Source organism: Solenopsis invicta, chromosome 8 (assembly GCF_016802725.1).
Source record: "Solenopsis invicta isolate M01_SB chromosome 8, UNIL_Sinv_3.0, whole genome shotgun sequence".
Classification (NCBI taxonomy): domain Eukaryota; kingdom Metazoa; phylum Arthropoda; class Insecta; order Hymenoptera; family Formicidae; genus Solenopsis; species Solenopsis invicta.
Window position 1 is genome coordinate 2,531,592 of NC_052671.1, and position 19,036 is coordinate 2,550,627.

Genomic DNA, 19,036 nt, shown 5'->3' on the forward strand with positions numbered 1-19,036 from the left:
ATGATAACTTGGAATCTTAACATTTGCTTTCGAAAACTGGGATGAAAGTACATAAAGAAACCGCGAATGAAGCTACCAGGAAGCATGAAGCTATATATGAAGTTGAAAGATCTTTAACAACCGCATCTTGAATTCTGTCGCCAGAAGCGAAAAAGTTTCCCAGAAAAATACGACAAATTACGCACGCTGAAGAAATTTTAATGATAAAATGACAATGAGATCTCGAGACTTGATGAAGAAGCTAAATAGACAGGAAGAAGTCCGCCAGACCGGAACTCCAAAAGAAAACATTAGGACTACGTTCAGAAATATCAGTATTCAGTGACAACAAAAGTAAAACGATACATGAGGGCACTCGGGTAGTGTTTCTGAACGTAACCTAGTGAAGATCTTAGATTGCTGGCGACTGCTGACCTCCCAACGAGTCGCCGGCATAAGAGGACATTCTGCCGTGTCTCGATCGTTGACGTCACAATCCCAAAACGGCTGTCGCGAGAGCGAAGGCGTCCCATTTAGCAGCGTCAGCGTGGTCCGCTGCTCCGACCATCATCGGAAACCCTTTCGATTCGAGTAGGCTCGAAGCCCGCCGAGCCCGCGAGTGGTGCGAGAGAGAAGAGAGAAAGGATCGGGTGGGAGGGAGACAAGGAGAGTTGCTGAAGAGTGGCGTCCGCATGGCGCATGGCGAGGCCTGAATGCCCCTGATGTGAACGGCCACGAGAGTCCCGCGAGTGCTACGACAACGCCTGCATTTTGTCTACCTTTGCGGCAGGATGTCCGCTGGTGGACGACGGTGAACGGCGAGCGAGCGTAGTTCCGCGCGGGGAACCGGTTCGCAACGATCCGTGTGTTCACCGAAAGAGTGAACTCGAGATTCTCTCTGAAGCTCTGCTCCGGCGTTCGCGTGGAGGGAAGAAGAGGAAGGTGAAAGCGAAGTCGTGTCAACTAGATTCCCCCGAAGCAGGTGCGCGTCTCGACCACCCCCCCACGTTTCGCGCGAACATCGTCGGCAGGGCATGCCCGTGTCAACGCATCCCGGCCGTGCCAGTGTCGCGCACGGCGCGCGGTTCGTCGGCTAACCTAATTCGCTCGGAATCTGCTCGGATCTCGGCGATACGAACGCGAATCTTCGCACACGATGGCCGCGAGCAGTAACTGGGACAAGATCTGTCGACTGTGCTCGGAGGAAAGAAACGAGATGCTGCCCATCTTCGGCGACGAAGGCTTGCAGCGCAGAGTCGTACAGAAGCTGCGCGCCTGCCTACCCGTGCTCGTCTACAAGACTGACCCCTTGCCGAAGCAGATTTGTCAATTTTGCGCGGCCAGACTCGACGACGCCTATGAATTCAGAGACTTCTGTTTGAACGTCTACAGGAGTATGCACGCCGTCTTGCTGAGGTACAAGCAGAACGAGTCTGCCCAGATATTCCTCGACGCAATGAGGAACTCGTCGGACCCGTGCCAGGTTTGTCGAACGGATGATACGTCATCCTTAAATCTATAATGTACATTATTTTCTTTACTTAATTACAAATCGAACATCAACATTCAATCAGATGTATTTGCTGCATATAGTAATAGAATTTATGCTTCATTTGTGCAATAAATAACAATAAATGAACTTTTGCATTCTGTGTTTATTTGCTAAGTGTATACCCAACTTTAGGGAACCACAATTGTATGCTTATCATTGTAAATCTGAAGAGAATCAATTTACAGAGCAAATTTCCTCTAACCATTCTTATTTTTAACATCAGGTCCAACTCTGCAAGGAGAAGTGTAGAGCTCCACCTCCATTAGTTCCCTTATCAACTGCCCTGCCTTTTGATGACTCAGCAACACCGATCAATCAAGGTAATCAAGATCATCTTCAAAATGCCTGCATGGAAACTTTGTCCGAATTGCCATGCGAGGTGGAAATCAAGGAGATGAATATGGACCCTATTTTAAGTGCTGAAACTGCTGATTGTGAACCACTGAATAAAAAGCGCAAATTGTCAGACATGTATTTTGGCATGGATATGCAAATAAAAACGGACCTCTTTTCCATATCTGATATGGAAGAAGCAAGAGCACCTAAAATGGACTATCAAGCCAAGAAAGAGGAGAAACGAACTAGTATTCTGGAACAAGTACTGACTGGCCATCTGACAATGAATAATCATCAGAAGTTACAATCTAGAACAAAGTTAACTTCCGAATGGTGGTGCGCACCCTGCAACAGTTATTATAAGTGTGTACTCGCTGCAACACTAATATTTTTTAAGGTTGTCATGTAAATTTGCTTGATAACAAAAATTTGTAATTTTCAGAACAAAGGACATTCTCATGAAGCACATGCAGTTGCACTGCCCGCGTGTATATACTTGTAGAAAATGCTCTGAATCCTTTGAATCCGTTGAAATTCTAGCAAGACATGAAGCCAGTAACCATTTGAAGGTCAAACTGGATTTCACGGAAAACTTGAATGGCTGTGATCAATGTGACCGGCAATTTATAAGCTGGGAAATGCTGAAACAACACAGATTGCGCGATCATCTGGCCAAATTGACCGAGATTGGAACTAACACGTGGTGTTCATTGTGCAATAGGTAGGAGATACGTTCGCTTCATAGACTGCTTTTCTCTTGATATTTTAAACATGTATATGTATTCGTTTTTAGATTTTTCCCTACAGTAGAATCTTATCAACGACATATCCAGTTACATCAAACAAGCTTGACAATGTTGCCAAAATTGCCATCTTCGGAATCCATAGTAACAAAAATAACGGATCGACCGAGAGAGATTAGACGAGATGAGCAATTTTATGAAAATACCAAATTTCTCGAGTGTCCCACTTGCGGGAAGGTATAAAGTCACAATTGTTTTTATATCGAAATTCAGTGCTTAGTTTGATGCTTCATTTCTATGAACTTTATATTATTTATTATTACAGATTTGTACTCAGCAGAGCGCATTATCAAATCACATGCGCACTCACGAACCAAAAAAGCACAAATGCGACATTTGCGGCCGATCGTTCGGACTTTTTATACGCTTGGCTGCACACAAAATATCGGAACATAATGAACAGCCAATGATGCCACCAGTCTTGTCGGCAGTCGAGCAGGAGGAAGCCTTAAATGCTGAGAGAGAAGCAAGGGAAGCTAAAGCTCGCAGTGCCAAAAGATCTTTTCCCGAGGTTTGTTTAATATCTCTTCTTAATTATGAATTATCATTTACTTGAGTACGCAATACCACAGTACCAAGTGAATTTGTTTATATCTTATCATCTTGTATTTATTTCTAAGCACTTTTGAAGTGATAGAATCGGAAATTTTTTTGCCAAAGCTACTGCTTTGTCAATCCTACATTTAAACTTTTGATTCTAAAGTTAATCGTTTAATTCAGCATCGTAATTATATTGTAACATCATAATCTTGAAAATTGCTGTTATCACGACACATTTTTTGAAACAGCAATACTCATCTAGCGACCCATCTAGCTTTGGTAAAACAACCGTGAAAGAGGGGTGAAGGTATAAATTGATGATTTATTTATACCACTTTACTCTTTTCACTTTTCAATTTTTTATTGAATATAAATTTATTTTTCTAATGCATAATGAGATATGAAAAATGCGCTTATTTCTGTTGATGCTTTGACAACCGCGATCGGAATCGTCTTCATGCCTAAGGAATTTGACAATTTGTAGATAATTTCGAAATTTGGTTTTGATTTCTATCATTGCTGAAAAATATTTTATAATTCATAGTCTGGAAATCTCTGCAATATGCTTTCATTATGAAAGGGACAGATTTCGATGCAACAAACGTACAAAAAAGGATAAAAATACTTATCTATCGCGATAAAATTACGGAAATTGATCGCATTCTCATATTACTTATAATATCAAAGACTAAATTTCTCTCTATAAAGATCTTAATTCCTGATTTCAGTTTATGATAACTTTTTTACCCACAGATGGAGAAGAACGATGTTCCGATAGATGAGGAATCCCTAAAACGTACTTCTAGTGGACATAAAAACGTAGCGAGATGCGGCATTTGCTTAAAATGGTTCAATGACCACACAACAATGTTAATGCATCTTGAGACGCACTCGGACAATTCTCACAAAAATTATATGTGTCATGTATGTAAAAAATCATTTAAGGAGCATTCACAGCTGTTAAAGCATGAGGTAAGACTTCCAGCAAAATTGTTTTGTTACATATTATCCATTCATTGTCATTGCATTTTTTAAACACGGGCTACCTCCTGATCGTTAGGCTTGTCATAAACGCCTTACGCTCGATAATGCCTCACTACACACATCCGCTGTTTACAACAAATCATTCGTGGACAAGGCGCATCAAAAAACGCACACGGTGGATAAAACCTATCACTGTGCGAAGTGTAATAAAATCTTTTTCAAAGAAGTATCATTACTCTCTCATCAATGTACGGGCGGAGCGTTGGTTGCAAAGAAAGTCGCCGTGAAACCTCAGAAAGCATCGCCTCATGTCGACAACAAGACGTATAAATGCTCCAAATGTGACGCGACTTTCGCAAGCCCGCAGTCACGAAATGCTCACATGAAAATGCACACCGAATACATGCGCGGTAGTAAGGTACGTAATAGATGATATCACATACGACTCAAACCGCATATCTAATAACAGCATACATTACGTGGTAATATTTACGTTTTAGGCGCAGACACGTGAGATTAAAGTCGAAGCGGATGACGAACCGATGCCAAAATTACGTCCGGAAGCGCTACTGGAATACGACGTGTCTCCTATCGAACCAAAGGTCGAAATTAACGAGCAGAGTACACCTCCACCTCTCAAACGAACTCTCATTAAAAGTTCTAGCGGGTAAAGAGATATGTTTCAAGTGTTGAAATTTTGTGTTTTATTCTAAATAATCTAATTCTCTGTGCGACTTATTTTTTATTTTTTTATTTTTTTAGATATCGGTGCGGGGTGTGCCAATCACCATTTGTGTCGAGGGAGTTAGCCGTAGCGCATTTGAGATCCGCACATCCCGTGATGCCATATCAGTGCCCTTATTGTAAAAAACGCTTCACGACACAGTATATGTTTACCCATCATATCAAGACAGAGCATCCCAACGAGCCCGAAAAATGAAAAACGTTTGGATCACGCTGAAAAAAGCGGACAGGTCAAAACTATATCACAGCATGTGCCTCGTATTATGTATGTATGTATGTATGTATATGTGCGTATGTATTTGTGCGTGAGAGAAAGAGAGAGAGAGACTTCTGTTTATATTGTCCAGAAACTAGTGAAGCGTATATATATGCATATACTCTGTACAGTGTGTCGATTATCAGAGCTGTTAACTGGCCTTGAGAACTTTTTTATTGCATAACTGCAGACATACAACGTTGAAGTGTTTGTTACACGAGGCTATTGAAATTAGTACTTACACTGAACGTGCCTGTATAAGTGCTTTGTTTTACAATTATTGTATGAATAATTCCCAACAGATTTTAATCATGAGAGTTTGCTTGGGAAAAAGCAGCCCCAGAGCGACGATCAGACAGATCTCGAGCGTGAAAATCGGAACATTCACGGATTGTCACATAAATTTTAGTGATGATTAGCGGCGATAGAAATTTAATTATACAATTTGTACCATATGATTTATACTTTAGATTTAATTGTGTACATTTCACCCGTGACGCGTGTTAAATGTAGTTCGGTAAATATATCTCTCAGGAGTTCTAAAATCTTGATTATCACTGTAGGAATATTCTCCGGACTGTTTCACCACGAATGATGTTATTCAATTTTACAATGCCAATGTTGTAAGTTATCTTGTGTTTTTTTATGACTCTTTGATACCTCCAACGGCACGATACTCCGATACGGAGGGGGGGATGGGGGAGGTATCAAGAATTCTAGGATGTTTAATTCGCGTTAAGAGATACATTCCCTTTTAAACGTTTTTGTGCATCCATGATGATGCCCATTTCGTGTTACGGTTTCACCGTTGTGATTGCCTTGCGATGCAACGCCAAAGTTTCTCTTCGAAGAATACCAACTAGCGTCGTCGTCGCAATGAGCGACGAGTCAGGCGTTCCTAACCGATAGCGATGTCGCATAATTTAAATGTACACGAACTTTATAAGTTTATTTTATATATATCTGATTTACAATAAACTATTACTGAAAATATTACAGATCCAGGCCCGGAAGGTATTCTTGCGATTATTCTGTATATTCAAAAATATCTCGGCATTATTGATCAAAGCGAATTTACTGATACTTACTGAGCATGCTCAATTATTCATATTCAATATACTGACAATCGATTCTCAGTGCATACGGTATATACGATACCTTATCTCACTTTAAAAGTATGTCATAATTTATAAATCAAATTGCCATGGCTTTTCTTCATCTTTCTAAATAATTATATTGCTAACACAGGTTTTAAATGAATAGGACACATTTCATTGCTATATTAGCCAATGGAAGGTATCTATAATAATTTAATAATGTGCTAGTTAACACTAGTTTACAAAAAATATGCTTTTTAATTATTGAACTGAATATAGTGTTATAGATTTTTGGATGCTGAAAATGATACCTTAAACCAATTTTCTTCAGTATGTTAAGTACGAAATAATTAAGATTTAATGTACAATGACTTTTAAAAATTTTTGGAATTTTTTGTAAAAAAGATTAACATTACCTTGAAATTCTGATTTAGAAATCATAAATTTTATTGTTTATTCCCTTTAAAATGCAATAAAGTCATATATACATTTAGAAGAATTTGTGATAAATTACACAGTATGTATATTATTATCCACAAATTACTAATTATATGTGACTTAATCATAATCGAAAATTTACTTATTGTTAATTACTTAAAACTTTATATTTAAATTCTTCACAACATAACTAAAAAGAAATTGAAGTAAACAAAATGCATTTTATAAAGGATAAACAATATACTTCTATGACTTCTGATCCAAATTTCAAGATAACGTTAACATTATTTATAAAAAATGTTTAATTCGTAAAAAGTTTTTTACATATTAAACAATTGTTTCAAAAATCTGGTGAAATTTACGGTTTGCATTTTCAGTATTCAAAAATCTATAAGAAACATCTAATTCAAAATAACTTTTGGCTATAATTATGAACTAGTAATCATTGCTATTGCCGCAATTGTTATAAAATAATTATCCAAATGGTTTTCTTAAAAGAACAATTTGACAATAATATCTTCCTTTTTGTGAATTTCTTATAAAATATATGCTATTATATTTAAAAGAAAATTTGTAAGTACTTATGTCATTCATTCTGTATTTGCTTAATTCTAAAGAAATTCTACTTTTAATAGCTTAATCTATCTTATAATTTTAAATGAAATTGTAGGAAAATTGATCTATAGTTTTGCCAGCAATCGAAGTGATATTTGCATCTTGCCACTGCAAATTCACATACGCAAGTTAATTATAGTTAAATTATTTTGTTAAATGTAATTGGTATATAAAAAAAGAATATAAAAACAATGTAAAACGAAAAATAGAAATTAAAACGATACACCTATAAAAAGAAATTTATGTATTGGGAACATAAGAAAATAATGTTATTTATTTAGAACTACATCTGTATTCACATTTTTGCTTAACAATGTCATTTATTGATTATATACGTACACACAAGATACAAACTTTAGTAAAAGTGGTATAATTTTGTTTTAATGTCTACGGGATACCGCGGTTCGTCGCGCGCTGTTGTAATTTTTAATTGCATAAAGAAATTTACTCGGATACGAATATTCGTTTGAAAAATAATGTAAATAGAATTACGATTTTTAATAATAAATTAAAATTATGTCATTACGGCAATACAGTATTTACACGAAGAGAAAAATTTTCTTTATCTAAGCAAATTATGTCTGTTTAAGATCATAAATTCTTCCAAGATTTTATATTATTGCTTATATATGAAACAATGAATTGTTGAGTTGACATTTTATTTTTTTCTGTACAGTAATAAATTAAAATTATGTCATCACGGCAATATATTTTAGCTTCAATTTGTGGGACTATTACTTTACATAGAAACATAATTTTAATTAATTAATTAATGTAAATCTCTTTAATTACTTATTAAAATAATCTGTATTAGAAAATAATTTTAAGTCGATTAATTTATAGATATGTTAATATTATCTGGCAAGCCAGTTTACTTTGTAATTGGCGTAAAACAATACTCTGAGAGAGGACCCGAATGAACGTCTAATTTTTCTTAAATTTCGTACAGTAATTTGTAACGTCAAAATATGAAGTCTGTCACTTCTCCGAATGTCCCACATCCTTCTCGCTTGACGAGAGCCGCGAGAGAAAGCATAATACCATCTCTCGCGACGCGGCGTCAGACCTCGGGAGGACGTATTTTGTTTTCTCTTTATCTCTTTCGCTCGTGCGTCTAAAGACAATAACGCATCTAACAAGAGACATCGCGAAATATGTGTTCTGCAGCTCGTTTTCCGTGTTCTTGCACAGTGCGGTGTATTCGCGATTAAAATGCCTGAAAACTTGTCCTGCCAGAAGCGAGGTCGCATCGTCGGACTGGCTCAGGGCGGAAAATCAGTAGCAGAAATTGCTGCTGATATTCCGTGTTCTAAAAAAACTGTCCGACGATGGATACGACGTTTCGCAGAAGGCGGTGATGACGCTTTGACTGATCATCGTCTGCATAATCGTCGTCCCCGTAAAATCGGTGCCGACAAAGTAAAGGCGATCATCGCTGCGGCTGCTGATCGACCGTTCGGTAGCGTTCGGGAGTTCAGCAACGCAGCTGACGTGAATGTATCTGAGAGGACAATCCGGCGTCGTCTTAACGAAGCTGGATATCACTGTTACCGTCTAGCGTACAAAATTCCGCTGACTCCTGTTCATCGGGAGCAGCGAATCGCTCAGCCGGCTGAGTCGCGTCGTTGCATCCATTCCAGTGACGCGTACGGAAATTATTCAGGTTTGTAGAAAAAAAATTGTAAATATAAATTAAGGTAATACTGCAGGAGACGGTCTTCCTCACCGATTTTGATGAAATTAGGCCCATTCGACGCGTTTTTACATCAAACTAACGAATCTGGCAGAAAAAAGTGTCGCTCTGCCACGCGAACCGAGATATTAATCGTTAAAGTTAGCGATTGTACAGGTTAGAACACCAGTCATTTCGGCGTAATGTAACGAACTGAGCATGCGCTGTGATAGAAATGTGCACAAAATTTAAAATGCTTATTAATAATTATATCACTGCCACATTTACTACACTTCCTTGTATTTGCCAGAACATTATGTTGGATTAAAAAAGTTATTAGTTTTTGTGCAATGTAGATTTTTTTTATTGAGGCATGAAAACAACTTATTTTATAAAATTAATTAATTAAATTAATAGACACATCCCACTTACAAATAGAAATCTTGAAACGAGGTCTACAGATGTACTGCTCCCTCCACATGAGTTTGCGACTTTCCACGAGAAGAGAGGTCCATCTCATCTCCACCCTCTCCCATCCCATCTTACGCGCGCGCGGGGTTTTTATTTGTAAGTGGGATGTGTCTATTAATTTAATTAATTTTATAAAATAAATTGTTTTTATGCCTTAATAAAAAAAAATCTACATTGTACAAAAACTGTTGGAATTCTTGATTTATTTAATTAACGAATTACACTATAGAGAATATAAAAGAACGTATACAGAACACGCACGATCTTGATGACAGACATAAGACAAGTGACACATATGTAATACATAGCAACGATATAGAAATCATATTGAACATGTATCGTTAGCTTATTTCATACAGCACCAACACTCTTTTATATTTACTAGATTAAATTATTAATTCTAACACCCCCTCTTAATCTAGTGAGTATAAACAATTTCAGTTATTAAAGTTTAAAACCTTTTTAAACCTAGTCCTTTTGTACAAAATTTATGCTTTGGACCATTTAAAGACTTAGTAAATATATCAGCTATCATCTTGTCAGTTGAAACATATTTAAGTGTAATTAAATTTCTGTCAACAGTTTGTCTGACAAAATGATATTTGATTTCAATGTGTTTTGTCTTGTTATGAAACACAGGATTACATGCCAACTTTTGTGCACTCTGATTATCATTACATAAGATAATTTTCTCATCATAACTAATTAATTCATTTAATAAGCCTTTTAAATGTATAGCTTCCTTGGCAGACTCGGAAAGAGCAATATATTCTGCTTCTGTACTCGATAATGCCACTAAACGCTGTTTTCGAGCCTCCCAAGATATTGCACCATTTCCTAGAATAAATACAAAACCAGTATAAGACTTTCGATCATTTAAATCATTTGCCCAGTCTGCATCACAGAAACCAACCACATTCAAAGAATTAGTTTTTTGATAAGTTAAAGAATAATCGATTGTCCCTTTTAAATATCTTAGAATTCTTTTTGCAGCTTTCCAATGCTGGGCATCATGATTTAAATTGAATTGACTTAAATAGCTAGTTACAAAAGCAATATCAGGTCTAGTATTAACTGCTAAAAACATTAAAGCTCCAATTAATTGTTGGTAGGGTACATCAATATTTTCTTTTTCATTATAATTTAACTTAGAACCAACTTCCATAGGAGTAACAACATCTTTCGCTTCAGTTAAATTAAATCTAACAAGTAATTCCTGAATAAAATCTTTTTGATTGATACTAATTGTATTCATGAAATTATCTTTATGTATATTTAAACCTAAACATCGTTTAGCTTTTCCTAAATCTTTAATTTTAAAACACTTCATTAATTGATCTTTAAGTTTTAAACAATCTTTCTCATCATTAGAGAAAATCAAAAAATCATCCACATATAATGCAATAATTATAATAGATTTGTCTAAAACTTTAAAGTATATACAGGCTTCATAATTTGATTTTTTGAAACCTAATTTTTCCAAAACATTTTCAACCTTTTTGTTCCAAACTCTGGAAGATTGTTTGAGACCATAGATCGCTCTTTTCAATAAACATACTTTTTCTTTATTATTTGAATCTATGAAACCTTTTGGCTGATACATATAGATTTTTTCTGATAATTCACCATTTAGAAAGGCAGTATCGACATCCAAATGATCTATATTTAAATTTAATTCAGCTGAAAGTGCAATTAATAATCTTATACTTGAATGTCTTACTACTGGCGAGAAAGTTTCATAGTAATCTACACCGTATTCTTGGGTAAAACCTTTAGCTACTAAACGAGCTTTATATTTGACTATTTCACCCATTGTATTTCTTTTAGTACGAAATACCCACTTATTTTTAACTATTTTTTGATTCTCTGGAGGATCTACCAAAGTCCAAACCTTATTTTTCGCCATTGAATGAAGTTCTGCTCTCATTGCTTCTTTCCATTTATCATGGTCATCTCGCTTCAAAACTTCAGTAAGATTCTTAGGATCACTTGGCTCACAGGTTGCTTGAAACAGGAAATAATCGGAAAACTTCTTGCTACTTCTATTTCTTTTAGGATATCTTCTCTCTGTTTCTCTAATGTCTTCTCCTACATTATCTTGATCCTCTTGATCTTGATTTTTATCATTATCTTGATCCTCTTGATCTTGATCTTTATGATCTTGATGTCTATTCTCTGTTTCTCTATTGTCTTCTTCAGCATCTTGTTGTTCTTGATCTGTTAAACTTTGAAATTCTTCTTCATCTTCTTCAGATCTTCTTTCTGATCTAATATCATTTTGTTGTATGTCTTCTTCAGAAGAAAGAACTTCTTTATCTTCATTACTCAAATGAATATAAGAATTTAAATTATTATCTGCTTCACTTCTTTCTTCTATTGAAAATTTATTTTCCAAGAAAACAACATCTCTTGCTCTGATAATCTTTCCTTTATCTTCTATATCAAATAATCGGTAGCCTTTGGAATCTTCACAATAGCCAACAAATATATAGGGTTTTCCTTTTGCATCCCATTTATTTCTTAGATTCTTTGGAACATGTACATATGCTAGACAACCAAAGACTTTTAAATGACTGAGATCTATTTTTTTACCTGTCCATATCTCTTGAGGAGTTGCTCCTTTAATTATTTTATGTGGAAAACGATTTTTTAAATAGACAGCAGTATTAACTGCTTCTGCCCACATCTTGTGATCACAATTAGCAACATGCATCATACAACGTGCTTTTTCTACGATTGTCCTATTAAATCTTTCCGCCACTCCATTCTGTTCCGGAGTATAAGGAATTGTAAATTGATGTCTGATGCCCTTTGATTTCAGATAAGCCTTAAATTCCTGACTAAGATATTCTCGTCCATTATCAGTGCGAAGAACCTTTATTGTATGACCTGTTTCATTCTCCACCATAACTTGATATTCCTTGAATATTGAATATACTTCATTTTTCGAAGCAAGAAAATAAGCATGAACTTTTCTTGAGAAATCATCTATGAAAGTAAGAATGTACCTTTTTCCACTCCAAGAATAATCAGGCATAGGGCCACACAAATCAGAATGAATAATCTCAAGTAAATTTCTAGCTCTACTTGATTGAATTCTTTTGAATGGTTTCCTTGTTTGTTTACCTTGTAAGCATGCAATACATTGCTCACCTTTTTCATCAGCGAAACTAACTCCTGTTGCCAAACCTTGTTTCAATAAATTCATACTTATACGATTGAGATGTCCAAGTCTTCTATGCCAGATATCTTCACCATCCAGATGCTTCGCCAGATTTCCGACTTCTGTATCCAATTCTTCTGTATCCAATTTATATAAACCATTATGAATTGAAGCTGTTACAACTACTTCACCTTCGATTGAACAGTCTTCAGTATCATAAACTTGACAACCTTCGGAATTAAAAATAACAATGTAATTATTTTTAATCATTTTACTTACAGAAAGCAGATTGGTTTTTAAATCTGGTACATAGACTACTTCAGAAATTCTCTTCGGACCATTTCTTGTAGAAACCAGTACATCTCCTGTACCATAAGCCTTTAACTTATGTCCACTAGCAACAGCAATATTATGAGAAGTATTTGAATTAAAATTTTCAAACCAGTCCTTCTTGTTTGAAAGATGTGTAGTCGCTCCTGAATCGATGTACCAATCTTCCGAATCTGAATTCTTCACTGACACAAGTAAAGCTTTATCAGCTTTATCCTTCTTGCTTGTTGTTTTTTCTTGCTTATCCTTCACATTATCTTTATTTTCCCTTTTATTAGGACAATTATATTTTAAATGACCTTCTTTTAAACAATTATAACAAACCACCTTTCTTTTGTTGTACACTTTATTATTTTTTGAATAAAGCGCCTTTTCGCTTGAGCTATTAGAATGTTTAATATCCTGCAATAGTTTAGCTTTAACAAAATCACTGGTCAATCTGATGTTAGCACTTTCTAAGGCCATTACCATAGGATTATAATCTTCTGTAAGTCCACTTAACATAATGACAGCAACAAATTCGTCGTCTAACGCAGCATCCATATCAGCTAACTTCTGTGAAATAGACATTATCTCACTTACATAAAGTTCCATATTTTTGAAATTCTGCAACTTCATTCCTGACAATGTGCGTAGCAACGTCAATCTTCTTGATAGTCCTTTGTCTTCATATGCTTTTTGTAAATTTGACCAAGCTTCTTTTGCATTTTCAGCAGATCTCACATACGCATACGCAGAAGGTTTTATCATTAAGCATATTTTCGCTAAAGCTTTCTGATCTCTTCGTTTCTTCTCGACTTCTGAAGTTGTGTCTTCTTCAGGATAACCCTCTATCGCAGCCCACAAATTTTCATGAATCAGGGCCATCTTCATGCCGAATTTCCAGTTATTGTAACTTTCGCGTCCTTCTAGCTTTTCAAAAGCAAGATGAATTGCCGATTCACTCATTTTAATACTCGGCAGACGTGAAACTATTTAATTGATTAAATACGGCAAGATTAAACCTGATAGAAACTTAGATCCTGCTTGAACTTCTGTCTATCCGTTTTTGTGTCTGGTTTTCTATCCGTTTCTTATATTCGTCTCAATTAAACTATATGGGAGCTTCTGGGCCCATAACCTGTTGGAATTCTTGATTTATTTAATTAACGAATTACACTATAGAGAATATAAAAGAACGTATACAGAACACGCACGATCTTGATGACAGACATAAGACAAGTGACACATATGTAATACATAGCAACGATGTAGAAATCATATTGAACATGTATCGTTAGCTTATTTCATACAGCACCAACACTCTTTTATATTTACTAGATTAAATTATTAATTCTAACAAAAACTAATAATTTTTTTAATCCAACACAATATTTACTTTTTATTAAACATTTTTATAATATATTTTATAATTAACGGGGGGGGGGAATAAAATATACAGTGACGTAATTATTAATAAAGAAACGTTTCAAATTTTGTGCACATTTCTATCACAGCGCATGCTCAGTTTGTTACATTACGCCGAGATGACTGGTATTCTAACCTGTACAGTCGCCTGCATTATAGTTGCGACACTTTTCTTTCGATGCGTTTCTGAACGCGCAACTATAACGAGAGTTGAGAACGTGATTGGTTCTTACTTGTGGATCTAACCAATTACGTTCACCGCTCGATGAGAAAGGCTACATTCCAAAAACCATCGAAGAAAAAGTGTCGCAACTATAATGCAGGCGACTGTACAATCGCTAACTTTAATGATTGATATTTCGGTTCGCGTGACAGAGCGACACTTTTTTCTGCCAGATTCGTTGGTTTCGTGTAAAAACCCGTCGAATGAGCCTAATTTCATCAAAATTGGTGAGGAAGACCGTCTCCTGCAATATTACCTAAATTAATAGTGAGCTGACATCGTTGTTTTGTTCTGGTTTTTGCAAGGCGAAAAAAGCCGGGAAAGTCAGTTAAGACGCGGTTAGACGCCGGCAGTTAGGCTATGTATGTACATAGATCGCTTTGAATTTTTGAGATTTTCCAAATGAAGTCAATTTTGTGAAAAATTAACGCGCGAATATTTTCGAGCTACGGTTTTCTACGATTTTAAAGACAGGCCGACTCGACAACAGTGCTTACAAAAATTCAAGCGATTGGCGATAAAGCACTATTCTGGACGACTGTTGAACAGTAGTTCATCTAGTTCCAGTGTGTTTCGCTCAAAGGCGAACATCATCGTATAATATATCGATTGAAAGCGGATACTGAAATCTCTTTAATATCTATAATATTACCTGTAACGCAGTAACGATTTCACGTTTGTTATTCTCATCGACAAGGCTGAGTCTTGAAAGGTTCGGTCGTACAAACAAAGGCAAATCGTGCCAACGTGTTTAGTTTTATAAATATGAATAATTGAGGAATATACATATTATCAACATATTCCACTTCGGATATCGATTTTATCGGATTATTTGCAAGCGTTCGTACAATTCGACAGCCATTATTGAACGTTAACACTGTTTATATCGTTTTCAGTATTCTCTTTACAAACAGCAATGCCACGTACATCACAGCGTGCTTCAAAAGCGAAGGTAAATTAATATTAAATATATGCAAAATTAACTTATACTCTTAACAAACAAATAAAAATGTTATATTTATTATTATTTATTTTATCTGTAATAATATGCAATGTAATTATTTTACAATCTAATCATGAATTTTTTACAAATATTCTCCTGCATATAAATTGTGATACAATTGCGATATTATCTATAAAAATTTTATATTTAATTGTCCATTGATTAAATTATGACACTTATATTCATAACTTTTTGTATTAAATAGTATGAAATGTTTATATTTTAATTTTTCCTTACAATTAGGCTGATTCTTCCAAAGCTAAACCTAGTAAGAAAACAGAAAAATTAGATGAAAATGGAACTTTGAATAAAAAGCGTGTAAATGATGCAAACGATGAACCTGCTTCAAAGAGGACAAGAGTCAATTTAAAGGCATCAAAAAGTGCTGATAAAAGCGAGCCATCTTCGCCAAAGAAGGCGAAGAATGAACCCAAGCAAATGTTAAATAAAATTGATACAAACTTGGACGAGATAGATTTTGGATGTGTTAAGACAAATGAGGATGGAAAGGAGTATAATTTGAAGATCTGCACTTGGAATGTTTCTGGAATCAGAGCTGTCATCAAGGTATATTTACTATAGTCAAAGTTTTCTTAATGTATATAATTTTGTATATATTTAATCAGAAAAATGGAATCGACTATATCACCAAAGAAGATGCAGATATAATTGCTTTGCAAGAAACAAAGTGTGACAAAGATAAGATGCCAGATGAAGTCAAATTGCCAGGATATCATCATTATTTTGTTGACAGTAAGATATATTCCAAGAAACACTTTATGATAAAAATGATTGCAATTAATTTAAATGTGCTTCAATAGGTAAGAAACCAGGTTATTGCGGAGTTGCTTTGTTGAGCAAGGAAAAGCCAATTTCTGTGAAATATGGCTTAAATGATTCTAACTTTGATAGTGAGGGTAGAATGATCACGGCAGAGTTCCCTAAATTTTTCGTGGTCAATACTTGTAAGTTGCAACCTAAGTCTTAAGATAAACTCAGATTACACATATTTAACATTTTATAAAAATTATATAAATCGAACAAAAAATTGTAATACACCTTGCATATAAAACTCAATATATATTATATAAACATTAATATGCTTTGTGTAAAAAAATTTTATTTAATTTCCACGCAATTCTGCCAAAAATACTGCTTAGATATTTAATAATGGAATATAATGTAACAGATGTGCCAAATGCTGGTCAGAAGTTGGTGACATTGCCAAAAAGATTGGAGTGGAATAAAGCATTCAAAAAATGTGTTGAGGAATTGGATAAAAAAAAACCAGTCATCATATGTGGTGACATGAATGTAGCTCACCAAGAAATTGGTATAGTATTAATATTAGATTCATTTAACTTTAATTTTTTAAATATGCAGTATTGGTAATTAGTATGTAAATAAAACCATGAGAAACGTTAACATTAATCTACTTAATTTCTAGATTTAAAGAATCCTAAAACAAACACGAAAAATGCTGGATTTACTAAAGAAGAACGAGATGATATGACCGACTTTTTAGCCGCTGGATTTGTAGATACCTTCAGAGCATTATATCCTGAGACAGAGGGTGCATATACATTCTGGTCGTATTTTGCTAATGCGCGTAGTAAGAATATTGGATGGTAAGTGGTTTATTAAAGCTGTTTTCTCTTTTTAACAATATTTAAATATATGAATTTATATCTTGCATAATTTATTATAATTGAATCTGCACGTACTCACCTGAAAAATTAATTTCAAACCTTTTATACATATAGGCGACTAGACTATTTCTTAACATCTGAACGGATTAAGAATAAAGTGTGCGATAATGTTATAAGGAAGCAGGTTTACGGCAGCGATCATTGTCCTGTAATACTTTACATCAATTTGTAATTTGTATCAATAATAAACATTTTGTGTGTGTTGTATGAAAATATCGGAGCAAAACTTATTATGCGTGTGAATGCAAACATGAATGATCAATTATATTATTTTATTTAAAAAAAAGTATGTCCATCTTATTTGTACTAATATATGACTTCTAAATCCATTTGTCCTCACGATCCTTTTTTTATCTAGATAAAACATTCTAACAAATTTTTAACTTCCAATCCTTGGATGTTATTAAATAAGTCTTGTCAGTTTTGTCAAAGCATAAAATTATATGCAATTAGGTTTATCTAATAAAAAGAGAAATTTTACATTTGTAATTTTATTATAAGAAGTTTAAATTCCAATTGTTTCTTGAAGTTTAAGCTGCTTTTTGCTCTTTGCTTTAACTTGTGCGGCTATACGATCCAGGTCCCTGCGTCCCTGACTAGTCAGTTTACGTCCACCGAGAGGTGCCTTCTCGATGAGCTTCAGCTGCTCCAAGCTCTGGAGTGCCTTACGTGCAACACCACTCGCCGATCGACAGAAGTGACTAGGATGGGTACCGTTGCGTTTGCGTCCACCGAAAATCTTGGTGACCGCGCCGACTCCGATGGGACTACGGATGTAAATGTGACGTACCAGGGCAGCACATCTGATGTAATACCAGTCAGGGTCATAGGGCGCCAGCTCCTTGAATTTGGCTGTCTTCACGATGTCCACCCACTCAGGCACGCGCATTTTGCCGGTTCTAATTTTATGAATCACAGTGGTAAGTATAAATATCTTCAACATCTTGGTACAATAAAGTGTCCTAATTTTTTAGTAGAAATAATATTCAATATAGAAGAGCAATTTTTCATAAATTTTATGAAGAAAGAGGTAAATGATAAAAGATAAATAATTTTAAAAACCATTATATTGATTATTTAAAAATAATTTTAAATAACAAAAATTAAAGCAAAGATTATGAAAGTTAAATCGCTTATAGGTTAGATTCTCATCATTCTAATCATGCTCCTTACTCACTTTTTGAGGAAAGCTGCAAAGGCCTTCACGAATTTCTGCTGATCTACGTCTTTTAACGTTACGGACGGCATCTGGGAAAAAATTTAATTTAATAAAACAACCAGCATGCAAAAATGACAAAGACACACCACGTGGGTGAGATGCAGTGAGATGCAAATAAAATTCTGAATTAACGTTCTGTTTTATTTTCATCAATAATTCTGATAATTGAAAAAAATCGAGTTATTAAACCGATTACGTACGTTTTTATGTAGATTTTCGTATTTCGTTCGCTAATATTTGCCAAATACGAAATTCTATCAGAGTTCGGCTGGCACTCTATCAACTGACGTAAATAAACTGACAGAGTTTTCTTCCGCTTACAGTTTTAAAAAATAAATTTCAATAACTATGTTCTATATTGGTTCTTTTTTTTTCTTTTTTTATTTTCTGCTTTTAACTTTCAAAAACGTCGATTAATTATTTGACAAATTCTCTTTCCTTAACTAGCAAATGCTAGCAAGTTCAAGGTTATTTGTAGTTGCACTTTCCGCACTT

At 34.9% G+C, this 19,036-nt stretch overlaps 3 protein-coding genes across 7 annotated transcripts; 2 read left to right on the forward strand and 1 right to left on the reverse strand.

Annotated features, from left to right (window-relative positions):
* Nucleotides 1-27: 27 nt before the first annotated feature.
* On the forward strand, nt 28-6,192 carry LOC105193704 (zinc finger protein 605). The gene is made up of 9 exons (XM_011158254.3): nt 28-1,462; nt 1,755-2,230; nt 2,310-2,588; nt 2,661-2,847; nt 2,936-3,181; nt 3,964-4,182; nt 4,271-4,612; nt 4,695-4,861; nt 4,957-6,192. The coding sequence occupies exons 1-9, from the start codon at nt 1,136-1,138 to the stop codon at nt 5,132-5,134; spliced, it is 2,421 nt and encodes an 806-aa protein (XP_011156556.1). The 5' UTR covers nt 28-1,135; the 3' UTR covers nt 5,135-6,192.
* A 2,109-nt stretch (nt 6,193-8,301) lies between these two features.
* Nucleotides 8,302-17,535, forward strand: LOC105193701 (exodeoxyribonuclease). Of its 5 annotated transcripts, none has more exons than XM_026134247.2 (8): nt 8,302-9,007; nt 15,507-15,562; nt 15,857-16,180; nt 16,240-16,366; nt 16,435-16,578; nt 16,803-16,946; nt 17,061-17,241; nt 17,377-17,535. In XM_026134247.2, exons 1-8 carry the CDS (start codon nt 8,557-8,559, stop codon nt 17,492-17,494), a joined length of 1,545 nt encoding a protein of 514 aa, XP_025990032.2. In that variant the 5' UTR covers nt 8,302-8,556; the 3' UTR covers nt 17,495-17,535. The 5 variants fall into 5 exon arrangements, with proteins under 5 accessions (XP_025990032.2, XP_011156550.3, XP_011156553.2 ...); XM_011158248.3 differs by lacking the exon at nt 8,302-9,007 and adding an exon at nt 14,655-14,837; XM_011158251.3 differs by lacking the exon at nt 8,302-9,007 and adding an exon at nt 14,826-14,877.
* Nucleotides 17,536-17,797: 262 nt separating this feature from the next.
* LOC105193702 (40S ribosomal protein S19a) lies at nt 17,798-19,025 on the reverse strand. The gene is made up of 3 exons (XM_011158253.3): nt 18,742-19,025; nt 18,500-18,570; nt 17,798-18,221 (listed from the first exon to the last, which is right to left on the reverse strand). The coding sequence occupies exons 2-3, from the start codon at nt 18,568-18,570 to the stop codon at nt 17,828-17,830; spliced, it is 465 nt and encodes a 154-aa protein (XP_011156555.1). The 5' UTR covers nt 18,742-19,025; the 3' UTR covers nt 17,798-17,827.
* Nucleotides 19,026-19,036: the final 11 nt, after the last annotated feature.